Source organism: Pelophylax lessonae, assembly GCF_965119305.1.
Source record: "Pelophylax lessonae genome assembly, chromosome: 7".
Lineage (NCBI taxonomy): Eukaryota > Metazoa > Chordata > Amphibia > Anura > Ranidae > Pelophylax > Pelophylax lessonae.
Window position 1 is genome coordinate 261,763,939 of NC_138774.1, and position 18,837 is coordinate 261,782,775.

The following is an 18,837-nucleotide window of genomic DNA, read 5'->3' on the forward strand; positions in this document are numbered from 1 at the left end:
CACCTTCAAACCTGTAAAATTAGCAGGGTAGGAATGGGGCAGGGGGGCAATCACCCCCTGGGCTGCTCTGATGCCCCATAAAAGGCTGCACTGCTTCTGCCAAAGACATGCCTAAAGGATTCCTGGTGAAGAGAAGTAAAAAGTCCCCACCGCTGACCTACTGAGTGCGAGTTGAAGACAAGGAAAGAGCGCAGACTCCCCCCCCCCCCCCCAGCATGGATGGTGTAAACCAGGGGTCTTCAAACTATGGCCCTCCAGTTGTTCTGGAACTACAATTCCCATCATGTCTAGTCATGTCTGTGAATGTCAGAGTTGTATAATGCCTCATGGGATGTGTAGTTCTGCAACAGCTGGGGGGCCGTAGTTTGAGGATCCCTGGTGCAAACTATGTCTTAGCAGATGCCGGTTCCATGCCCCACTGGAGACTCTCCTCCCCCAGACAGCCCCAACCGAGCTGTCCCATCTCCCCCTTACACCACCTGCTGGCCAGGTCAGGAACCCGGATTTGGCTAGTAGAGAGTACATGGAGATGAGCTTCAACCTGGAAACAGGGTCAGGAAGAGTCTGCGAAGAGGGAGAGTGGGAGGGGGGCTGGGTTGCTGCACCATGGGCCTCTGGTTTGTACTTGCTCCCTGGGCTGAAAGTTTCCAGTCAATTAGACATCCTTACCTGCATCCTAAACAAAATGGCAACTACTCCAAAGTATAACTAGCTTTTAGAGTAAGGAGCACAACATGTATTTCCCAGCACACTAACCAACTAGCCAGTAAAAAAAAAAAAAAAAAAATACAGTCTGAATGATTTACATTAAAAACTGAAGTTTTATTTTAGTTATAACTCTATTCTATGAGAGCCTCCAAGCTAAAGCATATATAGAAACAAATAAATTAAGGGCAGGTATGCCTGAAGGCATTTAATGCAGATGGAGGACCCTGACAAACTGGGTTCGATAAGGTTTTTGAGTCACTGACCAGTAACAATAATGCTAAATGATGGATATTCGTAAAGCCAGTGGTTTTATTTACAAGCTTGTTTTAGGAAAAAGACACTAAGTCTTAAGTGCCGGTTCACACTACCGCGGCACGACTTCGGGGGCAACCTGTGAAGTCGCGGGCACCGCGACTTCGGTGCGACTTGCACGGACTTCATATAATGAATGTCAATGCAAGTCACTCCGATGTCGCCCCGAAGTAGTACAGGAACTATTTTCTAAGTCGGAGCGACTTGAGTCGCCCCTATTAGAACGGTTCCCGTAGCACTGCATGGACCGCGACTTGTCAGGCTGACCAGTCGCCTGACAAGTAGCGGTAGTGTGAATGGGCACTAAAGCAAGTGCGTAAAGATGACAGCAAAGAAATTAGTATTTGAGAAGTAGCAATGGCAACCTCCATCACAAGAAAGGTTTTCTTTTAAGGTCATCCAAGTCAGTGGGTAAAAAGCTGTATTAATTCAGTCCTGGTTAGTAGGATTTTTACATATACATTTATATATGTTTATTTAATAAATAAACCAGAAAGATTTGAGTGCGTTGTATAGTACTGGATTTACGTTCTCTGAATTATTATCATATAAAGTCCATCTTATTAGGAATGGCATTTGAGTCTTGATAAATATGCGGAGGAACACAAGGCCCTGCCACCTTTCAGACAAATACCCCCATTGTTTGAGAAGAATATTATTTTTTTACAAATATGCAGCACTGTTCACTTTGTATCACTCTAGGACCTCTGATTACTGTAAAACTATAGCTGTGTTGCTCTGCATGAACATGTTTATTGTATTTGTATATCACATTAATTATGCCAACTTCTACTGATGTATATGTGCTCTTGTATAAGTAAAGAATTTGAAAAGGCTAAAAAAATAAAATAAAAATAAAGCTTGTGCAGTTAGGAATCAGGTAAAATAATATAACCGAGTTCAGCAACTCAGTTGGACCATATAAAGGAAAATTCATAGATCTTTGTGACCACAAGACAAGAACGAAAGTTGCCTGGAGAGTGACCCAAAGGCACCACATCCCAATAATAATAAACAGGAAAAATCAACCCCTAAAGCGGAATAAAAAATTGAGGATTTTTTTCAGGTGCCAGTAATTTAGACATCATTTTATAAATATACAAATTTTTATTTCAGTGATTAAAAAGATCAGTAAAAAACTAATGATAGACAGACATACACCATGATTAAAAACATTTTTTTTTCTTTAATATATATTTTGTTTTTTATTTAATAATTTTTTTTATTGAAAAGAAAAAAGGATTTTCCAGCAAGAAAATAGAAGAAGAAGAAGAAAAAAATAAAAAAAATATTAGCTGTGTGCATATTTAAAAAAATTCATATACATATATTTGCATTTGCACATACATTTTTTATGTACATCTGAAAAGTTATTCAATATAGTATGTATTATCACAGCGCTAAATATATTAGACTACAAAAGATATTATCACATCAATGTAATTTCAATAAACATAGGTTATTCAACTCAATATACAATAAAAAATACTAGAAATAGCAAAAGGGGTGCTTACCCAAGGTGATGCAAAACATTTTTTTTAAATATGTATATAATTAAATTGATAGTTGTCAGATCAAGGTGTGCATCAGAGGATATATTGGTCAACTTCAGGAGAATTGATTGAAATGTTTTCATTATCAATCTGTATATACAGTATATATATATATATATATATATATATATATATATATTAGTGATCGACCGATATCGTTTTTTTAATGCCGATACCGATATTTTGGTTATCAGATATCGGTATCGGCCGATATCGGCTGATATTTTCGGATTTGTTAAAGAACATTTTTTTTTTTATTTTCCAAAGGTACTCCTTGTGGAGGGATCTGGGGGTGTAAAATACCCAAAACCCCTCCCCTCCTGTGGCTTTGATCGAGTCTTCTCTTTGGCGGCGGAGGAGGTAGGATGCACGGGTCTCCCGGTGAGACGGAAGACCCAGACGAGCCGCGGAAGGCTGCGGGAGGGGGGGGGACGTCCCCTCCCGCTCCTTGTAATGACAGCCGAGCAGCTTCTCAGCCGCATCGGTTGTCATTACAAGTCAGCAAACCATCGGCTATGGACCCTGGTACTGGGGTGATGCCTCTAGCTGCAGGCATCACTCTGGTACAGCACTTTCCTAAAATATCGGCAATATCGGTAACCTCAGGGGCCGATTCCGATATATCGGGGAAAGTGCATATCAGCCCCCGATATATCGGTGCTGCCGATAATTGGTCGATCCCTAATATATATTTATGTAAACATAGGATAATCAAGGATATTATGTAATAACTGCTTTTATATCTATAATATATATACCTGAGTAATTTAGATATAGACATAGAAGCATCCAAATGATTTTCGTAGGAAGCACAAGGATATCCTCTGATCCAAAGTTTACCCGGAATCCGGTTGCCAGGTTAAATACATGTATAAAGACACCAATCTGGGCACAGCTAGGGAGAGGGAGGAGGATAGACTGAAGCTTTATAACGAGATCCTTAAAGGTTTATTCCCAAAGGTCCTCGGATTGTGACCACAAGTCTTTGCAGCAATGTGCACTAGCATACCACACTAGCATACATTACTGGCGAATGCTAGCTTTTTTAAATTTGATAGTTTGCTTGCTTATAGACTGAAGGCTGGGCCAGAATTAGATGTTTAATATAACATGTGAACCCCATATACTCTCTGAAGGAACTAGAAAGAATGTGTGATCCGTTGACCTGTCAAAGCACTTTACATACAACACGGCCACCTATGTGGGAGATTAGAGCTGGAGCAATGGGAGGTTGAGCAGCTCACCAAGCTGAGCAAATGAGAAGCTTTCTTTTATTGTGTCCTTCTGGGTATAATTATTAATTTTAATAAACCAAGGTATTTGATGGTGTTATACTATGTGGATTTTTCTACTTTATTTGGATTCTTTCCATGGAGCTTGATTTATTTTACCTGCAATGTAAACAAGAGTTGCAAGGAGGATCTAACACCTATGGGGTTGAGCTTGTCCTTGGGATGGTTTGAAGCCTGTTTTGCCATACTTGAGAGAGTCTGGCAAGAAATATCGGTGAGTGTAGGTCCATATAGAAGGTAGTGGACTACATTTGGCTGATTTTACTAATTCTGGTGAAAAAAGAAAAATGTGCATGAGTGGATTAAGAAAACTATAAAAATTCTCATTGGTGTTGGACTTTTAAGTGTGGGCTGGATATTTGAATTATTCACAATATTCGATATGGTGTATATACAGGTGCATCTCATAAAATTAGAATATCATCAAAAAGTTAATTTATTTGCGTAATTCAATTTCAAAAGTGAAACTCATATGTTTTAGATGCATTACACACAGAGTGTGTATATTTCAAGCATTTCTTTCTTTTAACCACTTTACCACTAGAGGATTTTGCTGTCTTACGTCCAGGCCACTTTTTGCGATTCGGCGCTGTGTGACTTTAACTGACAATTGCGCGGTCGTGCGACGCCATACCCAAATGGAATTTATGTCCTTTTTTCCCACAAACAGAGCTTTCTTTTGGTGGTATTTGATCACCTGTGCGATTTTTACTTTTTGCGCTATAAACAAAAAAAGAGCGTAAATTTTGAAAAAACAACAATATTTTTCACATTTTTTTATATGAAATTCCAAAAAAAACAAAATGTAAAAATCAAAATTTTTTTAAATTTTTGGCCAATTTGTTTTCTGCTACCTATGTTTGGTAAAAAAATTCACAATAAGCGTATTTTGATTGGTTTGCTCAAAAGTTATTGCGTTTACTAACAAAGGGAAAGATTTCTGTCATTTTTGGTGTTTTTTTTTTAACGCGTAATGGCGGCGATCTGCGATTTTTTTTGCGGGACTGCCACATTGCGGCGGACAGATCGGACCCTTGACTGACATTTTTGACACTTTTGGGGGTACCAGTGACATTACTGCAGTAATCAGTGCTATATATATGCACTGTTACTGTAAAAATGACACTGGCAGGGAAGGAGTTAATTTTATTGGAGAGGGAGGGGTTAATGTATGCCTGGTGCTTACTAACCTGTGTGGAGGGGGGAGGTGACTGAGTGACACAGGGACAGATCGGATGTCCAGCTATGCTGAACCCTGCAATCTGACCCTGCCTGTCACTTAAGAGATCCGCCCGCTTGTGTTTACACAAGCAGGCGGATCTCCACACTAGATCCCTGACGATTGGGGAAGAGCAGCGGCAATCGCCGCTGCTCCTCCCCTGGCCCGACTCCCGCTGTGACCGCCGAGAAAGGGGAGTGTCTGACGACGTAGTACTATGTCGTCAGACGATAACGAGCCACTTTGCCGCAGTAATATTACTGCAGTCAGACGTAAAGTGGTTAATTTTGAGGATTAAGGCTTACAGCTAGTGAAAACCCAAAGTTCAGTATCTCAGAAAATTAGACTATTACATAAGACCAATAAAAAAGTATTTTTAATCCAGAAATGTTGGCTTACTGAAAAGTATGTCCATGTACAGTATAGTATGCACTTAATACTTGGTCAGGGCTTCTTTTGCACGAATTACTGCGTCAATATGGCGTGGCATGGAGGCGATCAGCCTGTGGCACTGCTGAGGTATTATGGAAGCCCAAGTTGCTTTGATAGCGGCCTTCAGCTCCTCTGCATTTTTGGGGCTAGTGTCTCTCCTCTTCCTTTTGACAGCACACCACAGATTCTCAATGGGGTTTAGGTCAGGCGAATTTGCAGGCCAATCAAGCACAGTTATACTATGATCATTAAACCAGGTATTGGTAGTTTTGGCAGTGTGGGCAGGTGCCAAGTCCTGCTGGAAAATTAAATCAGCATCTCCATAAAGCTGGTCAGCAGAGGGAAACATGAAGTGCTCTAGAATTTCCTGGTAGAGGGCTGCACTGACGTTGGACTTGATAAAACACAGTGGACCAACATCAGCAGATAACATGGCTCCCCAAATCATCACTGACTTTGGAAAGGCACAGAATCAAAGCTTCTTTCTAACAGAATCAAAGTTGCGTGAGATCTAGTGTGAAGTTTACACAGTCAGTGATGATTTGGGGAGCCATGTCATCTGCCGGTGTTGGTCCACTGTGTTTTATAAAATCTTCATAGTACTACTGTCCCATTAGGGCTCCACATAATTTTGATGGCGTTGTTATAATCTGTATACTGTGTGTGTGATATTTATACAGTACTGTGCACAGGGCCGGCCTTAGGTGTTCAGGCGCCCTGTGCGAGCTAATCCTGTGGCGCCCCCCCCCCCATCTTGACCCCTCGCCCCCCCTGGTCACCTAAACATAAAGAGGAAAAAAATATTTGAAACAATTATTTGTTTTAATAACAGTTAATTTAAGTGCATGTGCAAACAATTACAATAATAAATAACTGGATAGACTGGTAACAATGATGTATATTAAATACATAAATACAGAAAAAAAACAGCTAACAGTGCAATCTTTTTAACATTGTTTTTGAGAAGCAAGATATGTGCAAATGCAATAATACCTGGGAACATTGGTAAACATAATATGCACCTTCTGACAAGTTATTTTAATGTGAAGCTCAAAATACAACTTTACGTGCTTTTGCCTTTGCAAACTCATCAATCACGTTGTTCATGTCCAATGTCTTTAATACATCACTTTCAATGGATAATACTGATAAAGAGGTTAGTCTGTCATCAGTCATTGATGATCTCAGATATGTTTTAATCAGTTTTAACTTGGAAAAGCTGCGTTCTCCTGACGCCACAGAAACTGGAATTGTTAAAAGAATCCGAAATGCTATCCACATGTTTGGAAATGTGTCAGTCAGGCCATTTCTCACTATGAAATTAAGTGTATGGCGGGGTGCTGTGACATCTTGAGGTAGCAGGCTTTGAATATGCCAAAGCTCTTCTGAAAGATCTAGACCATTAATGTCAGATTGACTGCTCTTCTCTAATGCCTTCTGTAACTGCAGGCAACAGTCTCTTAAGTTTTCTCTTGCTGGAAGTTGTCTCATGTTGTATAGAAATCTCCATACTTTGTTGTGTTGTTCCATCTGAGTAAAACGCTCCTCCAAAGATTTAGTAGCAGTATCGACCAAAACATAAAAAAATTCAATCTTAAATTTCTCAGTGGGATCTGTTAAAGGTTCATCTTGGCTTTCATATTCAAACAAGGCTTTTTTTCTGTGAATACGAGAAGGCTTAAAAACAGGCTCCACATTCACTTTTTCTGCTAGTTCCTTTGCAATTTGAAAGGACCTTTCAAATCCAGACTCTCTGAAATGTATTAAAAAATTGTGACATTTGTGGATTAGGTCTGATACTAAAATTATATCAGCAGTCTCATTCTGCATAGCCTTGCTCACAATATTAACTTGGTACAATATCTCATACCAAAAACACAATGACATTATGAATTTGAACTCCACGATTTGCTGAGCTAGTGTGTTAGCCTCATGACTAATGTTTGGTTCAGTGTGGGTTTCCTCAGACAAAACAATCAATGCTTCTTGTATTTCACCTAGACTATGTCTTAGTGGTTTAAGACAATTTATACGGCATTCCCACCGCGTGGTGCACAAAGGTTTTAAAGTGAGGCCAGAAACATGGTCAGACAAAATTTTCCATCTCTTTACTGATCCTGAGAATAGAACATAAAGACGCTGAATGATACCAAATAGTTGCATAGATTCCTTGCATGAGCGTACTGCATCTCCAATTACAAGATTAAGACAATGACAGCCACATGGTACAAATACTGCTCTTGGGTTTATGTTTAAAATTTTAGCTTGAACTCCGTTGTTTTTTCCTGCCATATTGGCTCCATTGTCATAACCTTGTCCACGACAATTATCAATATCCAATTTTTTTACTGAAAGAAATTCAAGGAGGAAATCACTTAATCCTTTTCCAGTTGTATCCTCTACTTTATTGAAACCGAGGAAATGTTCCTTTACTTGAAAATTTCCAGAAACCTCTTCCAAAAAGCGAATAGTAAAAGACATTTGCTCCTTATGGCTAATATCTGGAGTGCAGTCAAGAATAATTGAGAAATATTTTGCATTTCTGCAGCGTTGTAAAATGTCCTCAATTACCTGTTTCGCCATAAGATTTATTATTTCGTTTTGAATTGTTTTTCCACAGTAGTGGTCTGCAGTTTTTTTTGATACCACCCTGTGTAAGTGTTCTGCCATCACACTGTCATATTTTCCTAATAGTTCTACGAGACCTAAAAAATTTCCATTATTGGATGTAAAAAGTCGATCTGAAGATCCTCTGAAGGCCAGATTACGTTCTGCTAAAAACTGGACAATGCTTAACAGCCTCTCCATCACAGATCTCCAGTGTTGCCTTTCACGGCTCATGAGATTTTGGTAGTTTTGATCAATCGCATGTTTTAATTTCAGCCTCAGTTGTGTTTCATGCCACATCTGCTGGGCTGTAAAATGACCACTGGAGGTTTCATGTGATTTCAAAATACCTGACATGTGTGTCCAGTCATCTGATCCTCCAAGGGCAAGCAATGTTTTAGGATTCTTATCAAATAGTTTACAAGAGAAACAGAATACTTTATTGGCAGATGAGGAGTATACCAACCATCGTCGTTTTTGCTCTTCACCACTGTCTAATTTCCTTTTGTAGAATGCTGAAGAAAAATGCCTATTATAGGCATCTTTTTTAAAATCAACATCTTGCACCTGTACAGGACCAACCTCTAAAATACTATCAATGTTCTTAGAAATCAATTTTGGCCACAAAGCAGGATCTGTGAAGCTTGATTTTTCACATGTGCTTATTGTTTCATCAAAAGACACAGGGCCAGATGATGTATTAGCATCCTCTTCTTCCAAAGATGTTCTTGATGTTGAAGGCTCGCTGAGCTGAAGATGTACATCACTTTGGCTACTGCAGCTTTCCTCATCTTTTCTTTCTTTAGTGATTTCATCAAAAGTCACAGGGCCAGAAGGTGTATTAGTATCCTCTTCTTCCAAAGATGTTCTTGATGTTGAAGGCTCGCTGAGCTGAAGATGTACATCACTTTGGCTACTGCAGCTTTCCTCATCTTTTCTTTCTTTAGTGATTTCATCAAAAGTCACAGGGCCAGAAGGTGTATTAGTATCCTCTTCTTCCAAAGATGTTCTTGATGTTGAAGGCTCGCTGAGCTGAAGATGTACATCACTTTGGCTACTGCAGCTTTCTTCATCTTTTCTTTCTTTAGTGATTTCATCAAAAGTCACAGGGCCAGAAAGTGTATTAGCATCCTCTTCTTCCAAAGATGTTCTTGATGTTGAAGGCCCACTGAGCTGAACATGCACATTACTTTGGCTACTGCAGCTTTCTTCATCTTTTTCTTCTGTGGTTTGTAAACCACTAGCTGCTGGTGTTACAAAATATTTCTTTATCGCTCCAGCACTCTTTTGGTCCTCCAACTCCATAAGGGCCCTCCGTTTTCTATTCTGAGCACCTGACAATTTTTTAGGACCCATAATGCTGCTGCAACACAATATAATAAAAAATACATATGTATGTAAAAGATAGGCCATTAAAGTATGGAGGATACAAGCAAATTATCTGTTTGCAGCGGTCCATGCAAGATTAGCAGCATCAGCATACAGATAATATGAATTAAATAAATGTAGTACACCAACATTTGCGCCAAATAAAGTATACATAAACAAATGACCAAATATCAGAGCTTCACTAAATACCACCACCTAGCGATCAACTGAATAATACATACAAACCCTGTACTGCAGGTATAGATTAACTGTATAACCAGCAGGGCTTTTTTTCAGCGGGAACGCGGGGGAACGCAGTTCCGGCACCTCCTGAACTGAATGTATGTAATGGCAAGGGGTGCTGGGGTGTGCTGGAGGGTCTATTGATACTGGGTGCTGGGGAATCTATTGTTGCTGGAGGCTACCTATATTTGTGGAGGAAGGAGGTCTATTGTTTCTGGGAAGGTCTTCTGTTGCTCGTGTGGGATCTATTGTTGCCAGGGTGGGATTTTTGTTGCTGGGGGGTCAGTTGTTGCTTGGGGGGATTTAGTGTTGAGGGAGCAGTCTTTGTTGCGGGCTGTTGAGGGATCTATTGTTGCTGGAGTGGATCTGTTTTTGCAGGGGGTTTGTTGCTGGGGAGGTCTATTGTTATTGGTGGGTGATCTATTGTTGTTGGTGGTGGGTCTTATGTTGCAGGGGGTCAATTGTTGCTGAAAGGGATCTACTATTGAGGGAGGGGTCTGATGTTGCTGGCTGCTGAAGGGTCTATTGATGCTGACTATTGGGAGTCTATTGTTGCTGGGCTGGAACTATTGTCACTGGGGTGTTCATTGTTGTTAGAGCTATTTTACTGCCTTTCTTATTATCATGAACAAATTCCATACAAAATACTTAGCACCACAAAATGATACATGGTTCTATATTCTCTAAAAAGGGTGGTACTGGGAGGTGGGTAAGGGATGGAACCAAGGAATGGTGCTTGGAGGTGGGTAGGGGACAGAGTTAAGGGGGACTCAGAAGGGAGGAGTTCCTGCACCTATTCTCTGAGAAAAAAAGCCCTGATAACCAGTATACACAACCAGTATAGCAGATGTAGATCAACTGCATTATCCATACAAATCCTTTAGCTCAGGTATAGATCAAATAGATAACCATGGAACAAATTATTGCAGGTATTAGCTACCTCCTTACCAGGCGAATTCCGGCACTCCGCTCCTACATGTAAAAATCATCATTCTTTTGCTAGAAAATTACTCAGAACCCCCAAGCATTATATATTTTTCATCAGAGACCCTAGGGAATAAAATGGCGTCCATTGCAACTTTTTAGGTCACACTGTATTTGTGCAGCAATTTTTCTAACACTTTTTTTTTTGGGGAAAAAAACGTTTTATGAATAAGAAAAAAATAAACACACTAAAGTTAGCCCATTTTTTTTTTGTATAATGTGAAAGATGATGTTACACCGAGAAAATAGATACCTAACATGTCACGCTTTAAAATTGCGCATACTTGTGGAATGGCGCCAAACTTCGTTACTTAAAAATCTCCATTGGCAACGCTTTAACATTTTTTACAGGTTACCAGTTTAGAGCTACAGAGGACGTCTTGGGCTAGAATTGTTGCTCTCACTTTAAAGTTTGTGGCGATACCTCACATGTATAGATTTAACGCCGTTTACATATGCCGCTGCGACATTTGTATGCATTGGCTGGTAAGATTATAAATATATAAGTTTTATTACAGAGTATATCCAATATTCAGGATGGTTGGTGATTCACTCTAATTAATCCTCCTCAAAAAGGCAGGGACTTTATGAGGTGCATGTAAAACAGGCCAAAATGAATAAATAATGCAGCGCCAAAGTGCAAATAATGATTACAGTGTACAAACGGTTACATACATTACATTACATACAATACATTACATACATGCATACATTACATACATAACATTACACGCATACATTACATACATACATTACATGCATACATTACATACATGTATACATTACATAACATTACATACATGTATACATTACATGCATACATTACATGCATACATACAATACATCACATGCCTACATTACATAACATACATACATTACATTACATGATGCATATATTACATACATTACATGAAATGCATACATTACATACATATACATTACATACATGCATGTAACTGTGCCATTACCGATGCAATTATGTAGTAAAAATAGTATTGTATTATTTTCTTGTATTTTAATTCTTTTTTTTTTTTTTCCTTATGTTGAGAGTGAGACAAGTCCCTTATCCTCCCCTTCAATAAAATAGTATTTAGCTTAATTTAAAATAGATAACGGCACAGGCAGCCAGGCGGCAGCAGCAGCAGCCAGTGACATTGTGTCTTACCTGTTCTGCAGAAGGTGGCTACTCGCTGTGCATTTAAAAATGGCGCCTCCCGAGTCCCGGCGCTTAGACGCCACTGCGCCTGCGCCGTCTACCCGAGTATACCCGAGAGTGTTCCGAGACCCGAGCAGAGCAGCGGCGCCTGCGCAGTGTGCCTTTCGGGAGCTGTCAGCAGCCATTTTTTTTTCAGGTGCCGAGGCAGCCGATCCCGATCCGAAGCTGAGTCTTAGCTAAGCCTCTTCACCCAGTCACAGGGCAGGGGGACCTGCAGCGCCTGCTGCTAGTACTCGTTCGGACTCGTGAGTAAACAGTCTGCGAGCTGTGATGGCCGCACGGCGCCCCTGTTGCCCATGGCGCCCCGTGCGGCCGCACAGCCCGCACACCCCAAAGGCCGGCCCTGACTGTGCAAAGGTTTTAGGCTGTGAAGAATTGCTTTCAAAAATATAAATTTTATTGTTTATTTTTCTCAATTTACAAAATTGAAAGTAAGTGAACAGGCGAAAAATCTAAAACAAATTAATATTTGGTGTGACTAACGTTTGGCTTTGAACAAACATAAATTCTTACACTTTGTACACTTGCAAAAAGTCAGGCATTTTGTAGGATTAACCACTTGCCGACCACCCCACGCAGCTCTTCTGCACATAATCACGTAGATCTACGTGATTATCTGCACACAGTCTGGGCGGCCGCGCTTCTGCTTTGACTAAACACAGCGGGAGGCAGACCACGGGAGGAGCGGGCTCAATCGCCGCCGGCCTTCCACAATCTTCAGTTAAACTGACAAGAGAGTCGCCTGGAATGTAAACAATGTAAGACAGCTCTCCTGTCAGAGAGGCAGGGAAAGATCATATGGTTCAGCTAAGCTTAATCACCAATCTCTCTCTGCCTCTGTTGTTCAATCCATCCTCCACAGAGTTAGTAAGCACATCTGGGAACACATTTAACCCCTTGAACACCCCCAGTGTTAACCCCTTCCCTGCCAGTTTAATTTATACAGTAACAGTGCATATTATTTAGCACTGATCACTGTTTTAATGTCACTGGTCCCCAAAAAGGGTCACTTATTGTCAGATTTGTCCGCCGCAATGTTGCAGTCCCGATAAAAATCGCTGATCGCCACCATTAATAATAAAAAAAACAAATACAAAATTAAAAGTCCATAAATCTATCCCGTAGTTTGTAAACGCTATAACTTTTGCCCAAACCAATTAATGTACGCTTTTTTTTTTAAACGCAGAAAGTAGTTTTTTTCAAAATTGGTGCTATTGTTTTGTTTATAGCGCAAAAACGAAAAACCGCAGAGGTGATCAAATACCACCAAAAGAAATCTCTATTTCTGAAAAAAAAAAAAAAGGACTTCAATTTATTTGGGTACGGCATTGCACGACCGCGCAATTGTCAGTTAAATCAACGCAGTGCCGAATCGCAATAAATGGCCTGGTTATTAAGGGGGTAAATCCTTCCGGGGCTTAAGTTGTTAAAGTCAGGTGTATGAGTAACCAATTATGCCAAGCAGGTGTGCTAATACTCTGCATTTTCATATGTAGGTTTAAACACAGTCGTCATCTTAAAAAGAAAGTTGTGTAGGAGGCTAAAAATTGAGTGAGGAACAGCCAAACTAAGGCGAGGTTGGTTTTGGAAGACAGTTTCATGTCACAGGTCAGACACCATGGCAAGAATGAGTACAACAAGAAGACACAAGGTAGTTATACTGCATCAGAAAGGTCTCTCCCAGGAAAAATTTCTGGGGTTTTAAGGTGTGCTGTTTAAGCTCTTTTGAAGAACCACAAAGAAACAGGCAATGTTGAGGACCGTAAACGCAATGGTCAACCAAGGAAACTTATGGCTTGTTTTCACTGAGCTTTCTGGTACGGTTCGGTTCGGTACGGTACGCTATTTATGCTGTTTCCATTGTGAATGGTACCCTAATTCCGAACCATAACGTACCACTTTTTTGGGACCCTTTCGTTGGGTTACCAAGCACATTAGTACCGTACCAACTGGGTGGAGCTACACTCTGCAGAACTTTGATTGGTTGACAGAGAATCGTCTATCACAGCTTTCCTGCTACACCATGCCTATCATGAAAGGGTACTATTGCCAGTGGAAACGCAAGGTGTACCGTTCCGAACCGTACCGTACCGAACCGTACCGTACCACTCAGTGGAAACGAGGCATTAATGCAGCAGATGAAAGACACATCATGATTACTTCCCATATCAGAAGTAATCATGGAATGTCCAGAAGTGCCATCAGCACATAACTGGTGGAAACCAGTGAGACCCAGGTACACTCATATACTAACCAGAGAAGTCTGGCCAGAAGTGGTCTTCGTGGAAGAATTGCTGCCAAAAAGCCATACCTCAGACTTGAAAACAAGGCTCAGTGACTCTACTTTGCATGAAAACATAGGAACTAGGGTGCATAAAATGACAGCAGGTGCTCCTGGACTGATGAGCCAAAATTTGAAATGTTTAGCTGTAGCAGGAGGCAGTTTTTCACTGAAGGGCTGGAGAGCGGCAAAATAATGAGTGTCTGCAGGCAATAGTGAAGCATATTGGAAGTTCCTTGTAATTTTGGGGCTGCATTTCTGCAAATACAGTTGGAGATTTAAACAAAATTGGTGTAATACACTGCAACCAAAAAACAAACATTTCACAGCAGCACACTAATATACATTAATCATGTAAAAACAAAAAAATCAAAACTAAAAATGCTCTTAATAGACTACAAAAAAAGTGTCCATAAAAAATGTGTCCATAAACTATATATATATATATATATATATATATATATATAAACATATATAATATATACATATACATATATATATATATATATATATATATATATATATATATATATATATATATATATGTAATGAAGTGGTGCGCTATATCTAGATAACTGTGCAATAATTTGCAACCAATAAATTATACACCTTCATAAATCAAACAAAGAATATGGTGCAATGTGTACAATATACAATATTGTATAAAGAAAAAAGTCCCAAGACACCAACGTGTCGATATTAGACAATCTTCAGTGATGTGATAAGTGACAGATGGTGTTGAAAACAAATGGTGACTTGAATTCCCTCCACCTGTTGGAATTCCTCCTTACCGGACGGAATAAAGTAAGTGCTCTCCTTAGCAAAATTAAACGATCCCAGTGCTCTAAAATCAAACAATGGTGATCCCCACCGTGCGTTCAAAGTGGCCCGCTGGGCTTCTTACCAGATGGATAGAGATAACATGCGTTGTTATACTCCTCTCAAACGAGTGTGTCTCTATATCCAGTTGGTATTGACGGCCTCTGATGGATATGGATACCAGATACTACTACGCTGCTCTCAGGCGAATCAGACCTTGTATGCAGATGGCACTGACAGCCGCTTGTTCAAAGCGTTAGGAAAGATCGTTGCATTAAGTAAGACTTGGCGTTCGCTCTGCAGACAGTCTGTGTCTCGCGTCATCCAACTAAATCTGCACAGGAGAGAAGATCTCATTGACCATTGACCAAGGTCAATGAGATCTTCTCTCCTGTGCAGATTTAGTTGGATGACGCGAGACACAGACTGTCTGCAGAGCGAACGCCAAGTCTTACTTAATGCAACGATCTTTCCTAACGCTTTGAACAAGCGGCTGTCAGTGCCATCTGCATACAAGGTCTGATTCGCCTGAGAGCAGCGTAGTAGTATCTGGTATCCATATCCATCAGAGGCCGTCAATACCAACTGGATATAGAGACACACTCGTTTGAGAGGAGTATAACAACGCATGTTATCTCTATCCATCTGGTAAGAAGCCCAGCGGGCCACTTTGAACGCACGGTGGGGATCACCATTGTTTGATTTTAGAGCACTGGGATCGTTTAATTTTGCTAAGGAGAGCACTTACTTTATTCCGTCCGGTAAGGAGGAATTCCAACAGGTGGAGGGAATTCAAGTCACCATTTGTTTTCAACACCATCTGTCACTTATCACATCACTGAAGATTGTCTAATATCGACACGTTGGTGTCTTGGGACTTTTTTCTTTATACAATATTGTATATTGTACACATTGCACCATATTCTTTGTTTGATTTATGAAGGTGTATAATTTATTGGTTGCAAATTATTGCACAGTTATCTAGATATAGCGCACCACTTCATTACACATTTAATTACATTTTTTCTGGGAGCAGCATATCACTGATCAGCGCACTTTTCTTTCACACATATATATATATATATATATATATATATATATATATATATATATATATATATATATATATACATATATATACACATACATATACATATATATATATATATATTATATAATATAACCAAGTGCAAACTCAAGTCCAAACCCATGTGATGGTGATGAAAAGGTGTAGTTAGCCAAAACAAACTAAACACCATATATCCTCCACCAAAAAGTGATCTGTGCCAGTTCCACTCCCTTGAGAATAAAGCTCACTAGATGCTGTTGCCAATCACTCTCGTGTCTGGCCAATCTCACTTTTTAATTTTGTTCAAGAGCCATTAGGAACAGCCAAACTTTAACCAGATTATACCAATCTCATTTTTTTAACCCTTTCTAACAAAGTCTCTACAAGACAAAAATGTATGTTTCCTTTTCCTGATGGATCGATGTGTTATGATGTATCTAAGAGATTTTCTGCATGGCTAAAGATAGGTCTGGCATCTCTTAAGGTTCTGCTGCCTCCTCTGGTCCACCTGTCAGCCTGCCCGGTCCTGCCGGTTTCATGCCTGCCTCCTTTCCTGGTATTAGTGGGGTGTCCCTGTTCCGGTCCACAGCCTGCACCTGCTGCCCCCCCAACGTCTCTCTTGGTCACCTGCCTGGGGGGGGGGGGGGGTCACAGTCCCAGTCTCGCAGCACAGACACAGCAGTTTACTCCCACACCTTTCTCACACTCTCTAATGCTGTACCTTGTGTTGTACCAGAAACAGTATTAAGTGTCTTAATAATCCAATAGGGTTGATTCACTAAATGTGTAAAGGATGCTTATTGAGAAAAAATAATGTTGACTTTGCAAAATATGTGTTCACTTAGCTTAATAAATTAGATGTAGCTTTGATCATGAGCAAGGGGAATAAAACACTGTATGTTTTTTGCTTGCATATGATTGGATGATTGATGCAAATACAGCTATACGTCTTTACAAATCTAAGGGTGTTACAATGTAAACATGCTTTATTCTTTTAGTAAATCAACTCCAATATCTTTTACTGGTAAAAAGATATTGCCGCCAGGTGCTTCAAAGTTGCAGTAAATAGTTTTCAGTATGGGCCTTGTGCATCATGGGGGTTCCAAAAACGTCATAGCCATTTTATTCATGAAAATCATTATTGATATCTATTTTTCTAATCAATAACTTTTTAATGCATCTGTTTTATACACAAAATAGGGCTTCTTCAAGAGGACAGTCCAAAATAACAAGCGTTATACCTGCACAGAGAACCAGAGCTGTAAAATAGACAAAACACAAAGGAAAAGGTGTCCGTACTGTCGTTTCCAAAAGTGTCTGAATGTAGGCATGAGGTTGGAAGGTAACCAGATTTTATTTTTACAATTTACAGAATTTTAAATGAATACGTTGCTGTTGTTTTTAATATTATTGTTTTTTTTTTATTTTTCATAATCCTAAACTGTAAATCCATTGGTCTTAATTGTAGTGCTGTATTCTAGAAGTTTTGGTAGGGAACTTACTAAATAGAGACACGTGGTGTTGATTCACTAAGACTGGAGACACGTGGTGTTGATTCACTAAGACTGGAGACACGTGGTGTTGATTCACTAACATTGGAGAGTGCAAAATATGGTGCAGCTGTGAATGGTAGCTTCTTGTCCGCATAATTTAAATATTTAGCAATGATGGGGCGTGGGGTCTTGTGTTCTTCCGAGTAAAGACCCATCCTATGAGCCCGTTCTACCACGCACGTCCCATGTAAACCCAGGGCTGCGGGGATTTTTTTGCACAGAGTTCAGGGATGGCAGACGGGGCAATGTTTTCAGGAACACCAATAAATCTCAGGTTGTTCCGGAGTGACCTATTTTCTAGGTCCTCCAGTTTATCCATAATGATGTGATTTAATTTGTCCTGCGATTGTTCAGCACCCTGAAATTGGTACAGTTCATCCTCAACATTAGAGAGACGGGATTCCACCTCAGAAATCCTTTGGGAATGTGCTTCCAGAGACCTTTTTTTGCTGGCCATGCCAGCAGCCACAGCTTTCTCTACAGAGGTCGCTATGGAAGGGGTTAAAAGTGCCAATACAGCCTGTGCAATCTTCTCTGTAGAGGGGTCAGGTAAAGGAGGCACAAGGGCAGATTGCTGCTGGGGGGTGCCAGGTTGCAGCTGTGTAGTGTCCATAGCGGCTGAATCCGCTATGGCGGCACAGTAGGCCAAGACCGATCGATTTGTGAGGTGGCCGGCGGAGGGCGTGGAGTGGCCTTCTCCAGGAACCGCTCCATCGGGCGAGATGAGAGTGATTGCTGCCGGGCCCCTGGGATACGATGGGCAGATGGAGGGATATGGAGGCCAGTGGGGCGTGCTGGGCAGTATTTTTATGCCGATATGAGGAGACCCGCCGCGGGAGCTGCTGTAGGCTCACCTACTCCATGCAGAAGTGAATGGTAGCTTCTAACTTCAGCTTGTTCAATTAACCACTTGCCGATCGCTTACTATATATATATATATGTATATTATATATATATACAGTAAATATATATATAATATATATATACAGTAAATATATATATACGTCGGCAGAGTGGCTCCTACAGGCAAAACCACGTATCGGTACGTTGGTCGCCTGGTGGCAGCTAGGAGGCGAGCACGTGCACGCGGCGGTGATTGAGAGAGAAGGATGGTCAGCTATTGTAAACACAGCCGACCTTCCTTCTTCCTGAAATGATCACAGAGCTCCTGTGATCCTTCT

At 40.4% G+C, this 18,837-nt stretch overlaps 1 protein-coding gene across 1 annotated transcript in view; it reads left to right on the plus strand.

Moving 5' to 3' along the window:
* Positions 1-18,837, plus strand: part of NR5A1 (nuclear receptor subfamily 5 group A member 1) — a 316,186-nt gene that overhangs the window by 18,011 nt on the left and 279,338 nt on the right. Inside the window, exon 3 of the mRNA XM_082263330.1 lies at positions 17,304-17,445. Coding sequence (XP_082119456.1) covers positions 17,304-17,445 — 142 coding nt within the window. The remainder of the gene's footprint in view (positions 1-17,303; positions 17,446-18,837) is intronic.